General features: G+C 39.4%; 1 protein-coding gene across 1 annotated transcript; it reads left to right on the top strand.

Moving 5' to 3' along the window:
- The first annotated feature begins 7983 nt into the window (after positions 1-7983).
- On the top strand, positions 7984-13569 carry LOC135617756 (protein DWARF 53-LIKE-like). Its single transcript, XM_065118326.1, has 3 exons — positions 7984-10033; positions 10912-11158; positions 11389-13569. The coding sequence occupies exons 1-3, from the start codon at positions 8715-8717 to the stop codon at positions 13399-13401; spliced, it is 3579 nt and encodes a 1192-aa protein (XP_064974398.1). The 5' UTR covers positions 7984-8714; the 3' UTR covers positions 13402-13569.
- Positions 13570-25103: the final 11534 nt, after the last annotated feature.

The following is a 25103-nucleotide window of genomic DNA, read 5'->3' as shown; positions in this document are numbered from 1 at the left end:
TGCCACCGGTGGGGTGCATCTCGGTGGTCCGTCTCTTCCGAGTGCTTCTGGATGAGGCCGCCACGGTATTCGGGCATTCCCAACACGGGGCCTCTCGAGTTTCCATGCGAGTCGATCTCTAGTATATCTGTTTCGTAGTTCTAATTATATATTATCCTTATAATTAATTATTTTTAAATATTATATTAAATTTTAATATTTATAAAAAGAAATTATTTAAATTGATTTATCTTCACGTCTATTGATAAAAATATCTTACGTTTTCAATGATAAATAAAAAATAATTATAGAGATCTTAATATAGTTGAAAAAATGAAGTTAAATATTTCACTTTCATAAGTACAGAGATCTTAATATAATTTTTAAAAATATAATAATTAAAATATTAAAAAATAATTAATTATAAAAGATATAATGAATAGCAAATGATTGATTGTTTTTCCTGTTGAATGCTAACTCCAATCATAGCCCCTTTCAAGAAAGAAGGCTGAAGTCAAATGAGTCATCTAGTAATAGGAGTTCTATAAAAAGCTACCATCGATTTTGTTTTTTTCTAAATATATTTTTAGTTATAAAATAATCAAAATACTCTTAAAAATAATGGTTTGTATGGTTGTCGAGAGGAACAAAGTGATCATTTGCCCTTCCATGCATCAAATGATCGGTCATTTGGGCCATTGAGGCATCAACAATTGATCATATAGCTCATCAGGGTTCAATTGCGATTCGATTTTGGATAGAAGCTAATAAGAGCCAGGTGGAGAATGGTGGAAAAGGGTTTGAAAATATTTTTCTAAGATAAGTTAATTGATTGTAATAAATTTGATTTCTTTTTTCTTTTCTCATATTTAGAACGGATGGAAAAGAAGAATTTATTATGTTCTATTGAGATGAATTACTTTTGTCCACCGGAGAAGGAAAAAAAATAATTTAGAGAAAGCAAGACGAAAAGTGAAGAGAAGGAGGAACTCGATGGTGACGACGATGAGATTAGATAGGAAAATTTTCGCTAATCATAAGTTCTAATCCATTCTCTCGCATCGAAACTGTTACTCGATGGTTCGTTAATTCCAAACTAAATCGAAACCTATCGTATGTGGTTCGATTTCAATTCTAAACTGATGGCTCCGACTTCAAATCGGTTAGTTTAGTTTGATATTTTTAGTTTGATTAAAAAGTTTATAATTTTTTTTTAATTAACTGTTTATGTCATTACACTCATTATAATTATACATCTTTTTTTTTTTAATTTTAAAAATAAAATTATAAATTTTTATATTTTAAATTATTTTAAATTAAAAATAATAATAAATTGATGGTTCGAATCGGAATCGAAACGGAAACCGGTTGTTCGGAACCACGGTCTTGGGATGGGCTCAGTCTTGTGGATCGGGCTATTACAGAGTCAAGCGGAGCTGAATCCAAAGTCCTCATGACTCCCAACTACCAGCCCAGCAATAAATGTGCTTCTATGTAACGAGACAGCAGTACCCACCAACCCGACTTGTGGACCGGATGGTGGCCTGGCAATGTTGTCTCAGTGACGACTTGTCTGCCATGTGGTGGTGGATGTGTATTCACCTCTCACTCCACCTGCTCACATAGATAGGGGTGGGGTTTGGCCGGGCACGGTAATGATTTGGATCCCAACACCGTATCTGTCAGGAGATCCATGGAGCATTACCTTTTATTTCCATGTTCTTATTGTTTGCCTGTCTGTCTGCCCAACCAAAATTACCCTTCCTCACAAGTCAAAAGTTGGTCACCTCGCTATAAAATAGATTTTGGATTTAAGAAAAATATCCGAATCATAATATACGGAGTCCAATTATTGGATACGTCAAGATTATTGGTATCATATTACAAGAAACGATTTGATAATTATTTCTTGGGTTTATATTAATAATGTAATAACAAAAAGAATAGCTTTCGAAAGCTGTTATTCTCATCCTTTTCACCAAAACCACTGGCCCAGTAGAAAGGTAGATAGCAGCTCAAAAAGGGATGCCCATGCTGACTTGAGGGTAGGCAGTGAGTGAGAGGAAGAGCACCAAGATGAAAAGAGATTAAAAAAGAGGGAGAGGGAGGGGTCCCAACCTTTAGAAAAGCACAAGAGGCATTGAGGAATTAGTTGTTGGTAATCTAGTTTCTAGATGATCTTGGACCAACATGGAAACACAATGGAGATTTGCTGGTTTCTTCTCCAACTTTGCTTGGATCTTCCCAAGAATAAGATACTGCTGACCACATGTTGTGCACTGAAGCCTTTTGATCAGCATCTTGGCAGTTGATGTCATTTGTTTGGTTGTTTCTGCTGCTGCTGCTGCTGCTGCATTATTATCTATGTTATTTGTGGTGGATGGCATTTGGGGTTTGAGCTAAAAAACTTGGTGAGATAATATCAAGCCCAGCAACAGGGTTGCAGAGTGCTGAAACAAACAATGGGATCTTGTAGTCCACTTCGTGGTGTCGAGTGGGAGCTGTTCTCCCACTTGGCAGCCATGGAATCTTGTCTGCCATGAGGTGGAGGTGATCCCCTCCACTCCCACAGAGTAGGTTGCATCTGGCCAGGTGGACATCAGTCATGGCTTTCCCCATGAAGCTAGCAGCTAGATTAAGGGAACTTTTACCTGGGTGCTTCTGGAGGAAGGGAGTTCCTCATGTGTTTGGAGCTGAACACAGTTGAGGGTTAATCTAATTGTGGCAGATGACTCCACAAGTACAGAGTGGACAAAGCTGCATGCAGGGAAAGGTTTTCTGGCCCAAATGTAGGCTAATTTATGCCTCTGACACTGTGGAAAAGGGAACCTTAAGATGCACCCAACTTGACCCACCGCCTCTCCCTGCGATTGAGAAAGTCTGAGGTGAAAGCACGAAAGAAGAAGAGGGCCTAACTTTCCATAGAAAAGGTTCTGCAGCCATTTCAAATCCCCACAGGAGTGGAACATTGAATCCACTCACAACCACACAAACCTCTTTCTCTCTCTCTCTCTCTCTCTCTCTCTAGTGGTGGTGCCATCAAAGAAAGTTGCAGGGTCTCTCAACTCTTTCGAGAGTGGGGCTGGTCCCCCATACACATTACAAGCTGCACACTAGCAGCCTCTGTCGTTTCTTTCAGGTCTACCCCTCCTTTCTCTCACTAGCAGGCATATTCCACTGAGGACAAGCCCATACATTGTGTTCCTACACCTCCATTACTCCCAAATGGCTCAAGGCATATGCCTGCCTGCTGTGCTTTGAAAGCTTCTCCTCCCCCCTCCTTCTTCTTCCCTTGCATCATACATGAGGTGACGCTAATGGAGGAATTGTTACTGCTGCCTCAGCCTGAGGGGAATCTAAGACACTAGTGGAGCATCTTCTTCTGACGTCGGAATTCTTCCCACACTATAATGGTTCCCTTGAACCCTATCTACCATTGTCTGAAATGGTTTCTTGTTCCACAACTGCAAATTGCCTCTGCCTTAGTGGATCCTGCACTCATCATCTCCCTAGCGGCTGGCCCCATGGGGATCAACAAAACTTTGGCCAAGCACAGTGACGGCCCCTATGCGAGAGAGAGTGGCGTGACTCGAGAACAGGAGGAGCACCATCTTCCTCCGCCCCCTCCCTCCGTCTTCTCACCCTAAAGATTACAGCGCCAAGTCCTCCCCATGTATCATTGTCCCAACTTAACAGGCACCGAAACGATGCACCGTTGATCCCAAGAACTGTGCTTCGGACGTTCGTTTTGACTCCCAACACTCGACCACTCCAACCGGGAAAAGCGCATGCACGACTCCTTACTTCGCACTCCAAGTCCACATCTCAAGTCGTAGGGGAATATTATCCCTCCCTATACGTACGTGGAGGGATGTCGTCCGCGGACGCCATTCTCTCGTTATGTTTTCAGTAACAGAAACATAAAGCAGTAGTGTTTTTTGTCTGTTTCTGAAGGTGGATCGTCTCAGCGAAGTGTTTTTCTCTTTTGTAGAAAGCGGGCAACAAAAACAGTGGAGGAATAATAATGGATAAGTGACATGGAAACAGCGGCAAAAGGTGGGCAGTGGGAGGCTGACGTAAGAGAAAAGACAGGCGGGATCGGATTCCAATCTATCCCCCTCAGGCAAAAGCGAGCGGGAGAGAGAGAGAGGGGGGATTCCGAGCACCCGATCAAGAAGGGAAAGGAGGAGCAGCTTGTCGTTTTGATTTTAGGGCCAAAATAAAATCTACTTTACGCTGTGACCTTTTCGGAGCGAGAGGGTGGCGAGGTGGGACGTGGTGGGGCGGGGGGAGTGGCCCGGCATGGCTTTGAAGGGGCGGCCGAGGCGGAAGAGATAGAGAGAGACAGAGAGAGCGAGAGAGAGAGAGAGGGGGAGAGGAGGACAAGTGCGTGTCATGGGAGAAGTCCATTTCCAAAAGGCATCACAATAATTCCGCGGAAAGCTCATGTTCCAAAAGGCATAGATCCCCCGTCCTCCTCCACCATTGAAGACGATTTGGAAGCCAGCGATCAAGAGAGAGAGAGAGACAGAGAGAGAGAGAGACTCTGAGGGCGTGTCCTGATATGGGGGCGGCTTGGGACCAGGGATCGATGATGCTGCAGTGTTCCCAAGCCAACGGTCCGAGCTCTTTCTACCGAATGGTGGTGTATGGAGGGATGGAGACGATCGAGTGTATATTATTGTGTCAATCATCAGTATGGTTATGATTTAGTACGTCGACGTCGAAGCAGCTCAGCAGACTTCGGAGTTGGGAAAACCAAAAGGCAAGCAGAAAGTTGACGAGGAAGGAGGACGCGTCCTCAGCCCACAGAGTCAGTAATATGATGATTAAGAGGACAGTCCCGAAGAGATGCTTAATTTGTTATGTGATAGTGCGTGTTCGTTAAACAATGATTGCAATCTACATAGTATTACTATTAGTCTCGACTCGGATATCTCGATGATATAATCCGCTCAAATTCTTAAAAATTATCATAAAATAATTTCTCTCATCACACCAAGAATGAATGATAATTACTCTCGTGACATCGAGAGAGCGAATATAATTATAAAAATTAGTAATAATTTTTTTAACCCATATGAACGTAACGATAAATTTTTTTTGACATAAAATTAACTTTTTTTTTACTATAGATATGCATTCTATCTTTATTTCTATTGCATTCGTTCTTACCGTATCATATTTTATTCTACGATAATTAAGAATCATCAATGATTTGATTTTCTTTACCATAAGCAAATATATTAATATATATAAAAAATTTATTTTATCATATATTTTAGTTTGATTATACACTCTATTCTTGAACTACTCTTTGCTTTCGTTTTGTATAATAAATCAATCGTTACTAAATGATAGGAGAGGATTAAAAGGAAGATACATAAAAAAATAGGGAAGAGACGTACGTAGGAATCTCTTCACCCTAAATCTACCAAAAAATACTCTCCTTTTTTCTCTCCATCACGAGTTTATGAGGTCGAGAATAGAGATATGGATATCACTTATAACTATGAGAATAAAAATATAAAAAATAGATAAATGAATGCGACTATATCTATACTTGATGAGAGATGAAGTCCCCATTAGCCTACAATTGAATGGTTTGATATTTTCTAGTCTATCAGTATCCGATCATCATGTATAATAAATTTATTTCTTTTGACTCTAAACATTATACAAGAGAATACCTAAAGCCTACTTAGATTTCCACAGTGCTGATGTTTATTGATGGTAGCTAGGAGTAAAATCTCCTCCTTTCAGTCAACATGTCTTGATAGGAACACCAAAGTGATTGAAAAGGGTATATACTCTTAGCTCATCCAAGAATATTTGCCACGCAATTGCACTCACCTTTCTTGACATTATTGCCGACAGAAAAACATAGCTCTTATCACAATTAATTTCCTCATGCATCTTTATTTTGCTTGACATAATCTGTAGAAATCCAAAGAAATTAGGTTGCTGAACTCTCTCTCTCTCTCTCTCTTCTCTCCTTTTCTTCTTTACAGAAAGTGAAATGTTTAGCATAGTTTTGTATAAGAAGTCAGTGCATGTTTAAGCCATGCATGATGGTAGTAATACGTTGAATGAGTGACACACAGAGTCTGGCAGCTGCAGTCTGAAACAAATACGAGCATATTGTTTCTGATGATTGATGATGAGTGTCAGCCATTATTATTGCTGTTGTTTTTGTTGTCTTGCGGAGCTTTGCTAGTGAGAGGCGGCCATGAAAGGGTGTCTGTAAAGGCTTTTAAACTGCTTTCCTTTCACCACCCCCCCCCCCTCTCCCCTTCCTTTTGCAAGTCAAATGGAGACTTCATCATCGTCCAAAAGAGAGGTGTGCGCGGGCTGCGCCAATAATGGAAGCGGCACGAGGGGGACAGCCCGGCTATGGTGGCTTGGACGGCCAGAAGAGACAAGGAGAGGCCGACGGACAGCGAACACGTTAGGGTTTCGAAACAGCAGCAGCAGCAGCAGCAGCAACAACAGAAGAAGAAGATGACGGGGTGGCGGGTATGAAGCCAGTGTGCCCAGGTGGTGGGGCCCGCCGTGGGTCCATCTCAAGAGCTTTTAGATTCCCATGGGTGGAAGGGGATGTACACGGTGGGTGGCGGAGTCAAGGTTCCTATTCCCTTTCCCCATCACCATCATCATCGCCACCACCACCGTTACCATCGCCATCATCACAGGCCTTCGTTGCGATTCAGGTCACATCTCATCTTTTGGTGATGCGAGCGCCAGCGAGCGAGAGAGAGAGAGGGCGAGAGACACGCAGAATACATATAGCCACCGTTTCTGTCGTGGCTCAGACACGGAACGCGCGCGACCGGTGGCATGCAGCTGGTGACGACGCAAGATATGACGTCCGGCCGTCCCAACTTTTCACGGGAAGTCTTCGCGTTCCCTGTCTCGTCCCAGACACGTGACGGAGGACCGGGGCAGTTAATTCTTACCGCAAAGCATCGACCGAGTCAACGGGATTTAATGGGCTCCCAAATAAAGCGAGCCATGACACAGCCGCGACTATTTCCACAAGGACACTTGTCGCACCCACGATTCCTATCAAGAATCACACAATAATACTCATGTTGGGGTGTATATGGTAACATTCTGTCCCATTCGCCTAATTGGGTACCATAAAAATATTCCTCTTTCTTATTTTTTGAAAACTATACATATATTTTTATAGCATCATATAATGCCAGGAAAAAATAAAAATAAGAGAACGATCATATAAAATGTTTAGTCGCACGTTATAAATCATTATATATATATATATATATATATATATATATATACTGAAAATGACATCCAATCATCACATGTCGTTTATATAATCATAAAAATCTAAATATGGTGTGCAGACGTGGGAAAGCAATGAGAAAGCGTTCCAAACATGCACAGTCGCTACTGCTTCGGACACTACACATGCATTAAAACAGGCATGAGAGGTCTAATGCGTACAAAATGCTTTGCAATCGCAAAGGGAATCTTTTTACTGTGACAAATTGGTCGTAGAAAACATAATGATATATATATATTTATATATAATAATAATATAAAATGATTTCCTTTTGCATCATAAATACGCCTATCATAAGGACATATTCTCGCGTGATTGGGAGCAAATATTCCCGATAATACAGACTCGTGGATGGAACGGTGACATGGGCAAGCGGGGGTGACCGTGCCTGCAGATTCAGGCGGGGTGAGGTGGCATTTGACCACACCGAACTCGGGAGAAGTCAACGTCGCTGCCGAGCTACACATCACCCCTTGGAGTTCACCGATTGGTTCATCGATATCGGAGAGAGAGAGAGAGAGAGAGAGAGAGAGAGAGAGATAGGGATAGCTCACCAAGTGTTTGTGTCTGGTTCTGACCGAAGGGGAGTCAGGTGGGGTGGGTGCGAGGCCCCGCGGGTACTGTCACCCATGATTAGTCCTTGTTATCGGCTGCGCCGTGTGTTGGGCTTTGCCTAACCGGAACAGAAAGGGAACACCTTTTATGGAAGGCGCCGCGTGAGCTGAGACCGGCCGCTGACCGAACCGGACCCTGTTCACTTGCCCAAGTACACCCGGGAGTGCGACCAGACCGGCGCGCTTCGGCCGTCTCCGCTCGGGCTGGGAAACGCCTCGTGACACCAACCCCGGCCAGCTCCGCCCTCTTGCTGCTGCTACTGCTACTGCTACTGCTCCTCCACCTTCTCCGGTGAGCCCCACCGCCGACAAGTGGCCAGCAGCCGCCCTCGGCATCTCCTCCCTCAACTTGGCCCCCTGCGGGTGATCCATGGGAACGAAGGGAAGAAGATGGCAGGGGGGCGGGTAACAGCGACGCCAACAGTGGTGATATTTGTGTGACCGAGATCCCCCTCGACGTGGGGCCCGCGGGCATTTGTGCTCGGCTCTTGGTTGGGGGTTGTGGGTCCCGCCCCGCCTCCGGCCCTCGCTTTCGCCTCCAGTCATAAGTAAATTGGAGGTGCGCCTGATGTAATGGCCTCTGCTCCTCCTCCCATCTCCCGTTCACCGAAACGCCGCCGCCGCTGCTTCCGATCTCCTTTCTCTCTCTCTTGCGAGCGGAGCAGGCTTGGCGTGGTAGTTATGGTTGATTGCGGTTATAATACGCCATAGTTTGCAGCGTAGCCCGGAAGAGTATTATATTGGCAAGAGGAGGAATTTTATATTGGGGGACTTGCGGCTTAGAGTGTGGTATATGGTCGTTGGTCGAGGACGGGATGCCGACGCCGGTTAGCAACGCGCGAGCGTGCCTCGCGGCCGAAGCGGGCGCCGCGCTCGACGACGCCGTGGCCATCGCCCGCCGCCGCGCCCACGCTCAGACCACCTCCCTCCACGTCGTCTACGCCCTACTCCTCTCATCCTCCCCCTCCCCCTCCCCCTCCCCGGCCGCTGGAAGAACAGCGCCTGGAGCCTCGTCCGCTCCGTGCTCGATCCTCCGTGACGCGCTCACGCGCGCCCGCAGCTCCGCGTACTCGCCCAGGCTGCAGTTCAAGGCGCTCGAACTGTGCTTCGGCGTGGCCCTCGACCGGCTGCCGTCGTCGTCGTCCACCAACCGGCAGGTTGCGGAGGGGAGCGGCGGCGGTGATGAGCCGCCGGTCTCGAACTCGCTCATGGCTGCGATCAAGCGGTCGCAGGCGAACCAGCGGCGGAACCCGGACACGTTCCACCTGTACCAGCAGCAGCAGCAGAGCGCCGCCGCTGCGGGAGGCGCGTCGTCGTTCTCCGGGGTGAAGGTGGAGCTCCAGCAGCTGGTGCTCGCCATCTTGGATGACCCCGTCGTCAGCCGCGTCTTCGGCGACGCGGGATTCCGCAGCACGGACATCAAGCTCGCCATCCTCCGCCCCCCGCCGCCCATCCTCCGCTTCCCCCGTGCCGCCAGATGCCCGCCGCTGTTCCTGTGCAATTTCTCGGCCGGGGATGGATTCGAGACGGCGCTGTCCCCTCGAGGGCTCGTCTTCCCTTTCGCCACCGTGGCCGGGCAGCTCCGCTCCGACGGCAGCGACGAGAACTGCCGCAGGATAGGGGAGATCCTGGCCCGGAAGAGCAGCGGACGGAATCCGATGCTGGTCGGAGTTGGCGCCGGCGAGGCAGCTCGAGACTTTGCCCAGGCCGTCGAAAGGCAGAATTGGGCGGTTTTGCCTCCGGAGCTGCGTGGAATAAAGCTTGTTAGCATCGAGAAGGAGGTAGTCGAACTCGGAACTGGCGGCGGCGATCAGTTGGCGGTCGGCACTCGGCTGGAGGAGTTGGGGAACAAAGCAGAGTCACCGGGAGCGATCTTGAACATTGGGGATTTGAAGGGGATGGTGGAAGGTAGCTCGGACTGCGATGAGAAGGAGAGCTGTTTGGTTTCGGAGCTCACCAGACTGTTGGAGGTCTACCAAGGGAGGTTGTGGGTGATGGGATGGTCGGCGACGTACGAAACCTACATGAAGTTCTTGTCCAAGCATCCAATGCTGGATAAAGATTGGGATTTGCAGCTGCTGCCAATCACTTCAGTGAGGACAGGGATGGGTGGATCACTTCCCAGACCTCCCAGGTGGGTGGATCGGTGACTTTAAAGTTTAAACTCTTCTCTGAATACTACTTTAATTTTATTTGGCGACCGCGATTTTGCTCTCTTTTCTAATGCTTGGTTCCTTATTTGCAGCAGATTCTTCTTCTCCTTAGTTTCTGGAAAGACTCGACTTTATGAACTGTTCTTCATTGTTTTTCTGAATTGTTTGTGTTCTTACATCAAGCAATATAAGTTCGATATACTTGGAAAACTTTTAGCTCTTAGAGATTGGAGTTTGTTATGATCATGTAAAAGGTATGATATTTGTGGCAAAAAAGTTAAAGCTTGCATATTGAAGTGCATGAAGTCGGAATTACCGAGTAGGTTTGTATGGATTTAACTGTATATACATCTTTATCATGAACATTTTGCTTAACTATGATATTTCCTTCGTTCACTAAAATTTATGGATGCACTAGTAGAATTACCTTTATGAAATGGAACTATTGATTTCATTGCTTCCTCTTTCCAAGTTATGCAAGCAAATAATTGTTGCCTTTTTTTCTTTTAGAAAATGGATATGTCGTAGGACTAGATCAAAGCAAATATGTGTCTCTTTCGAAAAAGCATTACCTGTGACGATGAAAATCTACTAAGTAGATTGAACCTAGGGCTTGATTTGCCACAGAAGAACAGTGAGCATGTCCCGAAACTCTATTATTGTTTGCTAGCACATTACAGAAAATGATTCGGTATGTAAAACGTGATTCTGAATGTTGTTGTGGTTGATTGGAGACAGAAGTCTGAAGGGTTTCATCTATTGTTGCTTCTATTGATAGCAATTTTCATCCTGTAGAACATGCTTTCATTAGCAAAAACTTTTGATCTGGGATCTCAACCATGTCTTGTTCATATGACAGCTTGATGGAGTCATTTGTTCCATTTGGGGGGTTTTTCCCTACCGCATATGATTCGAAAGGCATGTTTAGCAGTGTGTACCCATCAGGGCTCCACTATGAGCCCTGCAACGACAAGTATGAGCAAGAAGTTTCTGTTACTCTTAAGGGACATTCAGATTCTCTTGATGATCAACAAAATGCAAACTTGCCTTTTTGGCTGCACGAACCCAATACGGTTAGCTTGAATGATGGATTCAATATAGCAAAGGTGTGTTTTCTATTTACATCATTGATTCTCATTCATTCTTGTGGAGAATTTAGGAAACTCCTTTACGTCACCTCTTTAACTGATTCACAAGCTTTTGTTGAACCACCCACCCATACGTGCCATGCCATGGTCTTGTTGTGTGTAAATGCAGCTAAAATGAGGCAATAGATGCATTTAAGTTACGTTCCTTCATGTCTGGGGTAAAATTCATGCAGTTTTCTTCAATGCAGGCTAAAGATGATAAGACAGTTTTTAATGCTAATGCTATGGATTTGCAAAAGAAATGGAATGACAATAGCCAATGCCTCCATCATGGTTGCCAGACAACGGATACAGATGATCGCCCTGCCGTTCCTGGTGATATCGAACCATCATGTATTTCTAACACGGAGAGGACCTGCAATCATAATAGTGAAAATCCTGATGATGCTCAAAATCGAATAGGGTTTGGAATTTTATTCCCTATTTCCGAAGGCACAAAGAAGATCACCGCAGCCAGCAAGAGTATCTCGTTGCCTTCACTTTTGGAACCAGGAGATAAGGACTTCTTCTTGAAACTGGAGGTCAGACCTTCCAAAAGTGAACAGATTCAGAGGGAGAGCTTCCAATCTCTCCAAGGTGATGATCATGCTTCACCTTCCTCTGTAACATCTGTCATGACGGATTTGGTTTTAGGAACTCTTCATGAGCCACTTTGCAACAAGGGAAATCCTGCTTTGCAAGTGCCAAAAGATCATTCGGAGGACTTGCCTGTTTGTTTGCCATCGATGAATGTCAATATGGTCAAAAGAAATGGCCCAGATGTTCCTGTTGATTCTTTTTCTTGCGTTGGCCATCAAGGTTCCCCGACAAATGGTACCCCTCAACGTGTCCTGACCCGCTCATTTTCACAGGTTTTGAATGGTTGTTCTTCTGCCTATGACAAACCCTCATTCATCTCATCCAGTACATGGCAAAAGTTTGATTTGAGTAATTACAAATCATTTTGTTCGAGTCTCGTCGATAAAGTTGGCCGACAAGAAGAAGCAATCAGTGCTATTAGTCAAGCTATAGTCCGTTGTAAATCTGGTGAAAGACGTCGTGGTGCATGCCTGAGAGGAGATATTTGGCTCAGTTTTTGTGGTCCAGATAAGATTGGGAAGAAGAGAGTAGCAGTGGCTCTTGCAGAATTGATATATGGCAGCAAAGAAGACTTTGTGTGCATTGATCTAAGTTACCAGGATTGTGTTGCCCATCCCAAGACCATCTGTGCCCAACAGGTGGTCAATGGAAATGATGTACAGTTTAGAGGGAAAATGAATGTGGATCATATTGCTGCAGAGCTAAGCCAGAAACTACAATCTGTTGTTTTCCTTGAAAATGTGGATAAAGCTGACTTCCTCGTTCAGAACAGCTTATCCCAGGCTATCCGTACCGGCAAATTTCCTGATTCCCATGGAAGGGAATTTAGCATAAACAATGCCATATTTATCCTGACTTCAGCAAGAATTCAAGGCCAAACTTTTTCTCAGATGAAAGAATGCAGTAGTTTCTCTGAGGAGACTATTCTAGCAGCTTCATGTTGGCAGATGAAGATTATCTTAGAACCTTCTCGAGAGTCTATTAGCAGTAGTCCCAGAGCTCCTAATGTCTCATTTGCATCAAGTCAAAAATTGAGGAACAATCAAGTATATCGACACTCGGTTTTTGTATGTAAGCGCAAGCTGGATGTCTCTCATGACTGCAGGATCCAGTACGAAAGCTTGATGTCTGCCAAAAAGGCACACAAGACTGCAAAGGTCGTCTTAGACTTGAATTTGCCTGTAGAAGAGGTTGAAGTGAACGATAACAACTATAGCAGTCATGAAGACTACTCCAAATCAGAAACTTCAGAGTCGTGGATGGAAGATTTCTTTGATCTAGTTGATGCATCAGTGGACTTCAAACCTTTTGATTTTGATGCCCTCGCCGATAACATGTTGAAAGATATAAACAAGATCTTCCGTGGTGCTGCTGGGCCTGATTGTTTGTTGGAGATCGACCAGAAGGTAATGGAGGAGATACTTGCAGCAGCATGGTCATTGGAAGATAGGGGAGCCTTGACTAAATGGTTTGAGCAGGTTCTTGGCAGGAGTTTCGTGGAGTTGACACGCCGGCGCAACCTGTCGGGTCACAGCATCCTTAGACTTGTTGCTTGTGAGGATGCATTTGCTCAGGACCATGCACCTGGTGTTCTCCTTCCTTCAAGAATTGTCATAAGTTGATGATTTATATAGGTTTCTGTAGCTAGTTGTATAATGTAGCACGTAGCATTCCTTGTGAAATGACTATAATCTTGTGAATGCCATTGCTTTTCTGGGGTTTTATCAGGTTAGCTTGTATCCTGTAAATTGAATCAGTTTGCAGTTCAGGAAAGTTCTTGTATTTGACCAGATGAATTTGTGTTGCTGTTTCTGATGAGGAAGGGAGCAAAATTACTGCTGTCTCTCATCAGGATGTTGGTCACTGAGAATGATATCAAATATTGTTTTCTCCATCAATGCCTTGAGTCCATAAATGTGGAGGTGCACTCTCTGCAGGAAGACAAATGTTCTGAAGAAAATGCTCTTAAATTAAATGGCTTCTCTGGTTTCATGTCATTTAAGTGATGGCCCTCTTTTCAGTCTCTCTGGTGACAACATCATGATACCTCTCTCTCTCTCTCTCTCTCTCTCTTTATATATATATATATATATATATATATATATATATATATATATATATATATATATATATATATATATATATATATATATGGATATTAGAGATTAAGAGTATAATTGGTAGTGACTGTTTTGTTCTTGAAGGGCATTTGGATGTTTCTAGTGCTTTTGTTTATTAAGTTTGGTCCTGTTCATGCTTAGAAATGTGACAAAAAAAATTCCAAACATTTGTCTATATTAATGTTTCCTTTGTCTTTTCTTTGAATGAGATTGGACTAGTTACTGAGCTAGGTCTTATACTCATAAAGTGTATAATGACTTGAAATTAAAATATTACCTTACATTATAAACATACTAATTTGATTCAATCCCTAGCTAATTAATTTTCCAACTAGGGATGCCAAGGCATTCACCAACTTGACAGTCCTTATCCTTGCAGGGATTGTGCAAGCTGTTATTCCTTTTCTACCAATTAACTCAAGAAAGGGCATCTCCTAAGGATTTTGCCTTCCAACACTAAAAGACTTTTGATTTTGATAGAAATTCAAGTATGTCGTAAATTTGGTCATTCAAATAATTTTATATATAATCATTAGTGTGTTAGATTATGTGATTCTATTATCGATATAATTAAATTATGATTATAGGTCAATAGAAAGAAAATCTAATTATAGTAAGATTATTTATGAAATAACCTTAATGGGAGAAACTATTCTAATTACTTATCTTAACCTCTTTGCTTTCGTTTATAAAAGGATAAGACCTCATATAAATAAAATAATTAGTTATTGAAAGATTATATATCTTCTCTCGTCTTCTTTTTGTCCAAATGAATGATAGAAAGAGAAAAAAAAGTGAGCCTATTTTTTCTTGCAGATCGACATCGTTGTGACCTTCGAATCTGATGACAATACATTTATAAATCAGATAAAGAATTTTTTAGTAGTATCCAAAAATAGACATTATATATTTGATCTATTATTATTTATTTTAATTTTTAATAATAAAGATTTTTATATAATAGTAATATAATAATTGTTTACATGCTTGTATGACATACTCATGCCTTGATCCTTCTCAACTACTCTTCGAGGAACGATTGAAGAATAGTACATATGGTTGCCCCTAACTCTATCAACTCCTTCAACCAATGGGTCAAGTTTAAACTTAATTTTATAAGTCAAGAATTATAAAAAAAAGTTTACTACTTTTGTCTTAGCCATCCGGAAAAGAGACATTTTGACAACCTTTACTAAGGGGTTCTTAGGGAAATTACAAATATTATCACACTTAAACCCATCCATTTTTATCAAATGCTTTCATCAACAACATTTGCCTCTCTCGCCTCTTCATTTTGGTTGTTAAGAAATAGATATTAAAATTAAAACCCTAACTCTTTTAACCTAGGTTTTTAATAGCTAGGGCTATATATAAAAAACAGACAGTGGCGGCTATGAACATGGTTGAGAAAAAGGAAGAAGCAGTAGTAGCAATTGAGGGCAAAAGAAGAAGAAAAGGGAGAGGACAATACAGAGAGTGTTCTCACCTCAAGTTAGATCAGATTTATAGTGGATTCTTGTTGTAATCATGGAAGAAGTTTTTTGGATATTATGCACGGTGACATAATTCTTATATCATTGTTATTCTCTTGTGATTATTGCTTGGTTTTTCGACAAGAGACTTTGAGATTTGTATATTGATTATTGTTATAGTTGATACGCTTCTCTAGCTTTGCCCGTGATTTTTACCCTTCGTGTTTGAGAGGGTTTTTCGTGTAAATCTTATTGTTCTATGTGATTATAATTTTCGTTTAATTCCGCTGTGTGTTACTCATCCATAGGATCTAATAATTCAGGGGTTTATTGAATATCCAATAAGATAGGGGCTTTAGCGGATCTCTCATATCCGAACATCTAGTCGTCACAACATCTACCATATGTGTGACCCTCTAGGCCTAATATCGAGTTGGTCATGAGTCACACCTATCATAACTCTTTTTGGCTTAGTGAATTATTATTTCTAAAATAATTCACTCGACTTATCGATTGCGGATGTATTATACCACTACGTCGTAATCCCCAAATGATGCAGGAGAATCTAATCCATTAGACCTATCTGTCCTTGGTTATCGTATATCTATAGCCTCTCATCTATCTAATATTCCAGAGATCGTATACCAGACATGGTGTTATCAGGCTTATACGATTTCTACTCAAGTCTTGCTTTAATCAGATTCTCCCAAAGAATTCTTTCTCTTTCGATCCGAATGACCATAGCTAGGGATTTACCTGAGCAAGAACACATGAGATATTTTCCTCATGTCATTGAGAGTGAATGATCTTCTATCAACACTCAATAATTCTCGTAAAGTTAGCTATCACTACCAATGACCAATTATGCTAAATTTAGAATTTCTAGGTCTATAATTCAAGTATCAAAAAGTGAAGTATTTATATAGAATGTCTTGGTGTCTCAAGTCTAAGGACTAGATATACCACTAGGATAATGGAATCACTATCTGTATAAATATATTGTGATGTCTATGGATCTGTGCAATGTGAATCGAATCATGATGATATCATGATAATGAGACCGATTCATCTTTAAACACAAACCATAAATAGTCTCGGTCATAGGTTACTCGAAAGGGACATCGAGATAACTGAATAGACTAGTATACTATATATCATCTATATGATGGAGGCAGCTAGTCTCATATTTGCTCGTGTAGGGACACTATGGCTATAGTGTAGGTGCTCATTGGAGAATGAGTTAATTGATTGATCCACTCACGGAATACTAGATAGTTTATAATACTTATAGTGATTTCATCATCCCAATGGTGTACTTGGCCCTTAAACTTAAGACATAAAGGATGTCCTATATGAGTACTTACTCTCTGATACCAGACTTATAGGTTTAAAAGTTTTAGATCTAGCATAGTCGATCATCAAGAGTAGTAATCAACCTTATGAGGGCTATTAAGTATCGATAGAGGATCATCTGCTCTCAGTATTATGAGAGAAATATCTTATATGTTTTTACTCAGACAAATCATTGGCTAAAGTCATTCCGATTGAGAGAGAAAGAGTTCTTTGAGAGGATCTGATTAAAGTGAGACTCGAGGAGAAACTGTATGGGTCTAACAGCACCATACCTAGTGTATGGTCTCTTTGATATTAGATGGATGAGGGACTATAGATACATGGTAACTGAGGACATATATGTTCAAAAGATTGGATTCCCCTTTATCGTCCAAGGACTACAGTGTAGTGGTCCAGTACGTCTACAGTCGATGAGTCGAGTGAATTATTATTGAGATAATAATTCACTGAGTCAGAAGAAATTCTAGTAGGTATGACTGATAGCTAGTTTGATATTAGGCCTAGAGGGTCACACACATATGGTAGGTGTTGCCACGAGTAAAGGTTCAAAGATGAGATATCCGTCGGAGCCATTATCTTTATTGAATATCCATTAAACCCATAAATTATTGAATCCTATAAATGATATCCAATAAGAGCTAAGAGACTATTGGGTAAAGATCTACTAATATAAAATGCTTGGATAATTGGATAGAGATCGAATACCCAATAGGGTATGATCCGTTAGGGTTAAGTTGATAAGAGACCTCTATAAATAGGAGGGAACCAAAGGGCCATAGGTTAGACTTTTTAGCTATCACATCTTATTTTCCTCTCCCCCTCTCCTTCTCAGCCTATAGCCCCTGTTTAGGGCATGTGGATAGCAAGAAGGGCCAACCTCTTCTTGATTGCATGGTGCGTGCAACGAGGAAATTTAAGGAGCGTCTTCGTAACCCCTGCCATATGGATCATCACTAAAAAGGAGGGTGCTTGACCTCCTTCATCCTCTCCCATATATTTATAAAAATTCAGGGATATATGATCTTCCTATGTAACACAACTGTCTCACACATAGTTTTTTAATTTTATAAGTTTTTAGACACTAATCTTTTCACGATGACGAAAACCTTTTTGAGAAATTTAAGAATTTTATTTTTTTATTTTTCTATTGCGTATATGATGTCACCATTAAATTTCTCTACACCTCATTCATCTAATATCATAGAGATTGTATATCGAGGATTGTGCTGTCAGGCCCATACAGTTTCTATTCGAGTCTCACTCTAATCGGATTCTCCCGGAGAACTTTTTTTCTCTCAATCCGAATGACCTTGGATATTGCTCTAATGACATCAAGTGTGGATAATTGTCTATCGACACTCAATAGCCCTCATAAGATTGACTATCACTTTTGATGGCCAGTTGTTTTAGATTTGAAACTTCTAAACCTATAAGTCCAATATCAAAGAGTGGAGTACTCATACAGGATATCCTTGATGTCTTAAGTCTAAGGATCATATATACCATTAGGATGATAGAATCATTATTTGATAATGAGACATCATCAATCATTAAGCATTCTATGAGCGGATTAATCAATGAACTTATTCTCTAATGAGCACCTACATTGTACCCATAGTGCCCCTATACGAGCAGCTATGAGACTAGCTATCTCGATCATATGGAAATGTGTATAACACACCGATTTATCTGGTAATCTCGATGTCCCTCTTGAGTGACTTATAACTGAGATTATTTAGGGTCTATGTTTAAAGGTAAATTGGTCTCATTATCATGATCTCATAATTCAATTCTCATTACACAAATACATAGATATCATTATATATATATATATATATATATATATATATATATATATATATATATCAAACAATATAAAGTGAGAAAATATTCTAATAATAATAAGCAAAAAGAATGCATATCTTGTTACACGTGCTATCACTCAAATGTTTGGCTCGTAGGACACTTATGATTAACACAATCTTGGTTGCAAGTTGGTACTTAAGGATGTGAGACATGTGGTTGATTTGATGTTGACTTTAATTTCAATTTGAAGGCTATATAATGAAGACTTTGATAACATATTTTTATATAAGATAATTGAAACTCAGTAAGGATTCCCTTGTTGTAGCTAATGAAAAAAAATGTCATACTTTATACAGGTTGCAGATCAAAGTTATGGTGAGTAATTGAATGCTACAGAGAAAAATACTTTAACATAGAGTTGTAAAACAAGTGATTGAGACGTATGAGTGAGAAGGGACTATAAGTTTTTTTCGAAGAGAGAGATATTGTCAGACCTTAAAGGTACATGTTTGAACCTTTGTATTGATTATTTGGCTGGTAAACAATATAGAATTTCCTTTGTTGGTTCTGCTTTGTCTAGAAAAATATATACCTTGAACTGTGTCTAAACAGATGCATGTGATCTTTGAGGACAAAAATTTATAGTGATTTATTAATGTTCCTAGTATTAGTAATGTACTTTATTTTGTTACTTTTATAGATGACTTTTTTAGTAAAGTTTGAGCCTATGTCATAAAGATAAAAGATCAAGTTATTAATATTTTCAAAGAATTTCATGCCAAAGTTGAAAGGGAGATAGAAAGACAATTGAAATGCATAAGATTAAATAATGGTGGTGAGTATATAAGATTGTTTGATGATTAATGCAAGTCACATGACATCCAACATTAAATGATAGCTCTTGATACACCTCAGCATAATACAATTGTAGAGAGGATGAATTGTACCATCATGAAAAATATCAGATGTATACTTTCACAAGCCAAGCTACCCAAAAAGTTTTGGGATGAGACTTTGAGGATTGTAATTGATATGATCAACTTATCACCCTATACAGTTTTAGATGGTGATATTATATAGCATGTGTAATCAGGAAAAGATGTCTGGCACTTGAGAGTATTTGATTGTCATACATTTACATACATTCCAAACATTAAAAGGTCTAAACTAGATGGTAAGATAAAAGAATATATTTTTCTTGACTACTCATATAATTATTTTGGTTACAATTTTAAGATTTAGAAAAGCGAAAGGTGTTTAAAAATAGAGATGTAGTTTTCTTTGAGGATTAAACCCTTGAGGATTTGAAGAAAAAGACACTAGCCAAGACTTTTTTAGAATGATTAGTAGACTATGACCTAATAACTCCTCCAGTCTATCATGGTGATGTGGGAGATATGAAGGAAGATAGTATAAAAGTTGATATTGATCTACCTGCAGGATATGTTGAGCAAGAATGGAGAGCGACTTTTCATAGAACTTTAATTGAGAAAATCTTCTAAATAACGTCACATTCCAAAAGATACTCTACAAAGGAGTCTGTAATGCTTACTAATGCAGATGAACTAGAGAGTTACTAGGAAGTAATTAAGAATTGATTATTTGCTATGTAGAAAGAGATAGATGTTCTATAGAAGAACTATATATGATTTGGTACAACTACTAAAGAGAAGGAATGTCTTGAAGAATAAGTGAGTTTTTAGGTTAAAGATTCAAGAATAATATTCTCAACCAAAGTACAAAATTATATTAGTAGTGAAATGCTTTGGTCAAAAGAAAATTAACTTTAAAGATATTTTTTCTCATATTGTTAAACTATCTTATATTCATATTGCTCTTGGTCAATCTACTCGCGTGGACTTAGAGGTTAAGTAGTTGGATGTGAAGATAACTTTTCTGATTTAGAGAAAATTTATATGGAGCAAGCATAAAGCTTCAAAGTTAAAGGTAAAAAAATTTTGTTTGTAAGCTAAAGAAAAGCTTGTATAGGTTGAAGCAAGCTCCAAGATAATGGTATAAAAAGTTTGATTCATTTATGACTAAAAATGGATACAAAAGAATAACTTCAGATCATTATATGTATATCAAATAGTTTTGTGAGGATTTTATTATTCTCTTACTTTATGTTGATTACATGTTTATCCTTAGGAAAGATATATTTATAGTTAATAGGTTGAAGAAGAAACCAAGTAGGTCATTTGTAATGTAATGAAGGACATAGAGCTAGCAAAGTAAATACTAGGCATACAAATTTTCCATGAAAGAAAAAATAAGGAGATTTTATTGTCATAGGAGAAATACATCAATAAGGTATTTGATAGGTTTAGTATGAAACATTGCAAATCCAGTTCGCTTTCCTCTTTTAGGTTACAAGTTATGCTCAAAGCAAAGTCCATCAAGTGTGAGGAGAATGAGAAAATGTAAAAGGTTCTTTATACTAGTCATAAGTGTCATACAAGCCAATTACGTGAGTGATGACATATGTGATACGATACATACTCTTTTTACTTATTATTTATTTAGTATTTTTTTATTTTATATTGCTTATTACATATATTGTGATATCTATGAATCTATGCAATGAGAGTCGAATCATGATGAGATCAAGATAATAAGATCGATTCATCTTTAAACACACACTAAATAATTTTGATTATAGGTTACTCGAGAGGGACATCGAGATAGCCGGATAGATTGGTGTGCTATATACTCATCCATAGGGTGGAGGTAGCTGGTCTCATAGTTGCTTATGTGGGGATACTAGGGATACAATACATGTGTTTATTGAAGAATGAGTTCACTAATTGATTCACTCATAGAATACTAGATGGTTGATAATACCTCATTGTCATATAACGATTTTAATCTTTCTATTGATATATCTGGTTCTTAGACTTGAGACACTAAGGATATTCTGTATGAGTACTCCATTCTTTGATACTAGACTTATAGGCTTGAAAGTTCCAAATCTAGCACAACCGATTATCGAAAGTGGTAGCCAACTTTATGAGAATAATTGAGTATTGATAGAGGATCATCCGCTCTCGGAGTCATGAGATGAATATCCTATGTATTCTTGCTTAGGCAAATTTCTAGCCATGGTCATTTAGATTGAGAGAGAAAGGGTTCTTTGGGAGAATCCAATTAGAGCGGGACTTGAGTAAAAACCATATGGGCTTGATAGTATCATGGTCATTTAAATGGATAAGGGACCATAGATATATGATAACTGAAGATAAACATGTTCAATGAATTGGATTCTCCTGTATTGTATAGGCTTAGTGTGTCCATAATCGATGAGTTGAGTGAATTAGTATAAAAATAATTTACTGAGCTACAAGGAGTTATAATAAGCACGACTCGTAGCTAGCTCGATTTGGGCATAGAGGGTCACAAACATATGGTAGGTATTACGACAAGTAGAGGTTCGAATATGAGATATCTGTTAGAACTCCTATCTTATTGGATATCCAATAAGCTCATAGATTATTGGATCTTATGAATAAGATTCAATAAGAGCCAATAAGATATTATTAAGTAGAGATATACTAATCTAAGAGACTTTGATAGTTGGTTGAAGATCCAATATTGAATAGAGTAGAATTTATTAGGGTTAAGTTGACAAGGACCTCTATAAATAAGAGGGAACCAAAGGTGCACTAGCTAGACCCTTTTTAGTTGCCATCTCCTATACGCCTCTTTCTCTCTCCTCCTTAGTTGACAACCCCAGTTAGGGTGCATATGGATAGTAAAAAAGGCTAGCCCTTTCTTGATTACGTAGTGCACATGGAGAGGAGGATCATGTTGTAATTTGAGGAGCGTCTTCACCACATCTGCCATGTGGATCACTACTAGAGAAGATGACAATTGACCTCCTTCATCATCTCTCACAAATATATAGGTTTTTAAAGATATACGATCTTCCTACTTACATATTTTTTATATATATGTAGTTTTTGATTTTGTGAGTTTTTACGCACCAATCTTCGCACGACACCGAAAAACTTTTTCTGTGGGAAATCTAGGATTTTATTTTTTTTCTTCCATTACGCATGTGATATTGGCCCAGGTCTCCCAATACCTTATGCTTTAATAATTGAAAGTCTAATGCATGTGATGATATGTATGAGGCGAAACATTGCATATGCAGTGGATGTTGCTATAAGGATTTTTTGCAAATCCAAACAAAGAACACTGGACAGTAGTGAAGTGTATATTTAGACATCTCAGAGGGAGCTCCAAAGCTTGTTTAAGCTTTGGAGGTAGACCACATATATTGATATGTTACATAAATATAGATATGGTAAGAGATATTGATACGAGGAAGTCCATATCAAGTTTTGTACTTATTTTTACAAGGATAGCTATGTTATGTTAATCCAAATTATAAAAGTATATTGCTCTCTCCACCACAAAGGCAGAATATATTATGGCTATAGAAGTTTACAAAAAAAAAATTATGGATGAAAGAATTCTTACAAGAATTAAGACTAAAATAGAAAAATTATGTGATGCATTATGATAGTCAAAGCACCATCCATTAGTATAAGAATCTAATTTTTCATTCTAAGTCAAAGCATATAGATATCAGATACTACTGGATTCGAAATGTATTTAAAGAGAAGTAGTTGTAATTTTAGAAAATCTACACAGATGATAATATGGTAGGCATATTGACAATGACCTTATTGAAAGAAAGGTAAGAGATGTGCCAACCTCTGTTTGACATGACTTCACATTGAGGAGTCATGAGGCAGCCTCGTTAATTTATCCCATAGTGGGTTTTAATAACCCACAACCCATATTAACATTAAAACTCTAACTTTTTTAACATAGGCTTTTAACTACTAGGGTTGAAAAAAAAAAAGAGGACAACGATGATTATGAATGTGGCTGAGAAAATGGATATTTTCAATCATCTATGCAGTATTCTCATTGCAGGTTAGATTAGAATTATAGTGGATTCTTACTATGATTACTTTGGAAGATTTTGGATATTATGTACAATAACGTAATCCTTATATCTTTGTTATTCTTTTGTAATTGTTGCTTGAGTTTTAAGTAAGAGATTCCTAGATTTATACGTTCATTATTTTTATAATATATTTTTTCTAGCTTGTCTTGTGATTTTTACCCTTTGTGTTGGAGGAATTTTTTATATAAATCTTAGTATCATATTTTATTATGATTTTTATTTAATTTTGCTGCATGTTATAGTTTGCTAGTATTTGTTCATATATAAATTTTTTTCCTCACAAATTTGCTACAAAAGTCAATCAGTTAATTATGGTTGAGTTTTTATTAGTCAAGAAAAAAAAAAAAAGAAGGAAAGAAGCCAACGAAGAGCGAACATCCTTCTCGACCACCCCTCAACGATCGATCTCAAGGTACCTTGAAAAGAGTTCAATCCTATAAATACTTCTCACGTTGAAGTATACTTTCAAGTGAGAGAAAAGAGCATTTTGTGGACACCTCAGTTGATGAAGTGAGATAAAAGGGCTCGTTCAAGCGTTGTGGTCATGAGATGGTGTTCCTATGACCATAAAACATTAGCAACAATAAAGATTAATATAAGAACCAAGAACGTATATAAATTTAGCATATATAAATTTGAGTGCTTAATATGACGAACATATATAAATTGAGCATATATAAATTTGAGCGCTTAACATGACTAGCTACTTATGAGTTGCTTCAAGAATAGACTTCATGTCCCTTTTATACACTCCCTTCACCGAGTTGAGATCCATCACCTCCTAATTTTATTATATCGCTTTTAGTATAATCTCCCATAGGTGAGAATTTACTGAGAGCCCCCATGTCAGATGAAGGGGGTCTACTATGGGTTTGTGTGAATAGATTAAGCCTCGCATATGAGCATTTCTTGTTTAATCATGTAAAATTCTTATATGGATAGGTGGATTGAAGTATTGGCTTAGTTCGAGAAAGTTAATGAGCAATCCCCCATGGCCTCCCCACTAAAGGAGTTAGGGTGGACTTATTAGCTCCAATATCCGAAGGAATTACTCTCGGAAGAGCAACCTCACTTGTCATCATGACATTAACCTCTTTAGAGTAGGAGGAAAATGAGATTAGTAAGTATCTAGAGAGGAGAGGGGATCGTGTTTGGTCTTACTTGAAGAGGTGGAAAAGTATCTCTTAAACATTTAAAGTTGGAGGAGGTTTGAAAGTTCACTAAGCTTTTTAGAGTTGAAAATATCTAAAAGGTTTTAGCACAAGATTCATAAGAGAGAATAAAATGTATCAAAGAAGTGCATCCTCTATTTACAGGGGCTAAATGAACCTTGAGCTCTATTACCAATCGTTCATTTGTCATATGGTTCAATTATATGGGTGATATGATAATATCAAATTGATCATAAAAGATTGATCACCGGGACTATAATATCCATGGATCCCCAATGCTTTGACTAAGCATAAACGTGGAGCCCCATGATTCTCTCATACTTAGAAATCATCAAGTAATCATCAGAATTGATAGAAATAATTAAAACAACAATGACAAACCATACAAATAGATCTGGATTGTCAGTATTTATTACATAAACTAGA

Source organism: Musa acuminata, chromosome BXJ2-7 (genome assembly GCF_036884655.1).
Source record: "Musa acuminata AAA Group cultivar baxijiao chromosome BXJ2-7, Cavendish_Baxijiao_AAA, whole genome shotgun sequence".
Taxonomy (NCBI): Eukaryota; Viridiplantae; Streptophyta; class Magnoliopsida; order Zingiberales; family Musaceae; genus Musa; species Musa acuminata.
This window is presented reverse-complemented; position numbering and strand designations above follow the sequence as displayed.